General features: G+C 63.3%; 1 protein-coding gene across 1 annotated transcript in view; it reads right to left on the bottom strand.

The window, feature by feature from the left end:
- LOC112549116 (maestro heat-like repeat-containing protein family member 2B) overlaps nucleotides 1-209 on the bottom strand; it is a 1,387-nt gene extending 1,178 nt beyond the window's left edge. The window contains exon 1 of the mRNA XM_025195923.1: nucleotides 42-209. Coding sequence (XP_025051708.1) covers nucleotides 42-209 — 168 coding nt within the window. The remainder of the gene's footprint in view (nucleotides 1-41) is intronic.
- Nucleotides 210-753: the final 544 nt, after the last annotated feature.

Here is a 753-nt window from a genome sequence, read left to right on the forward strand (position 1 = left end):
GGCAGGCCTGTTCCCACCACGCTGCACTCCCGGGCTCCTACCTGGCAGCTGCTCACGTAGTGCTGCAGGACCCTCCTGGTGATGTCACGCTCCACGCGGGGGAGCAGCTGCGTTTGGGGGGCATGCACAGCTATTTGGCTGTAGGCCAGGATCAAGGCCCTGTGGGTCCTGCCTCTTCTCCCCTGGTGAAAGTCCTGCAGGGGTGACATGACACTCACACCAGGGCTTCCCATGCCCTCTGCCCCCAAGTAGGAATCCCTTCTGACCAAGGAGCTGCCCCAGCAGCGGTACCAGCTCTCCCTGCCAGCCCCATGAGACCCACAGCTTTCACAGCACCATCCCCAGTGCTTTGTTTCGGATGCCCCCAGGACTCATCATGTCCATCCTGCACCCAGGTGGCTCGGCAAAGAGAACTGCCGTGCCACACTGAGCCACGGAGGTGCGGGCAGGGGTGGGTGAGAGTTGGTGACCTCCGGGAAGTGGGGCAGCAGGCCTGGCGGTGGGGTAGGGGGTGGGGGTGCAGTCCTGGGTCTCCAGGGCTGCCTTGGGCATTTGGCCATAACGAGTCCCTGTGCACAGTGCATTGGGAGGGCCGGTGCAGGTCTCTGTATGCGAAGGAGGTGGCCCTGCCTGCTGTGCTTGGTGCAGAAGCTGAGCCCCATTTTCCAGCAAGCACGTAGGTGCCTTTCAACTCCCCAGCACCTGCCCAGGGAGCTGGGTGCGCACGCGGACTATGCACTTGGAGCTGGTACT

Source organism: Alligator sinensis, unplaced genomic scaffold (assembly GCF_000455745.1).
Source record: "Alligator sinensis unplaced genomic scaffold, ASM45574v1 scaffold2840_1, whole genome shotgun sequence".
Taxonomy (NCBI): Eukaryota; Metazoa; Chordata; order Crocodylia; family Alligatoridae; genus Alligator; species Alligator sinensis.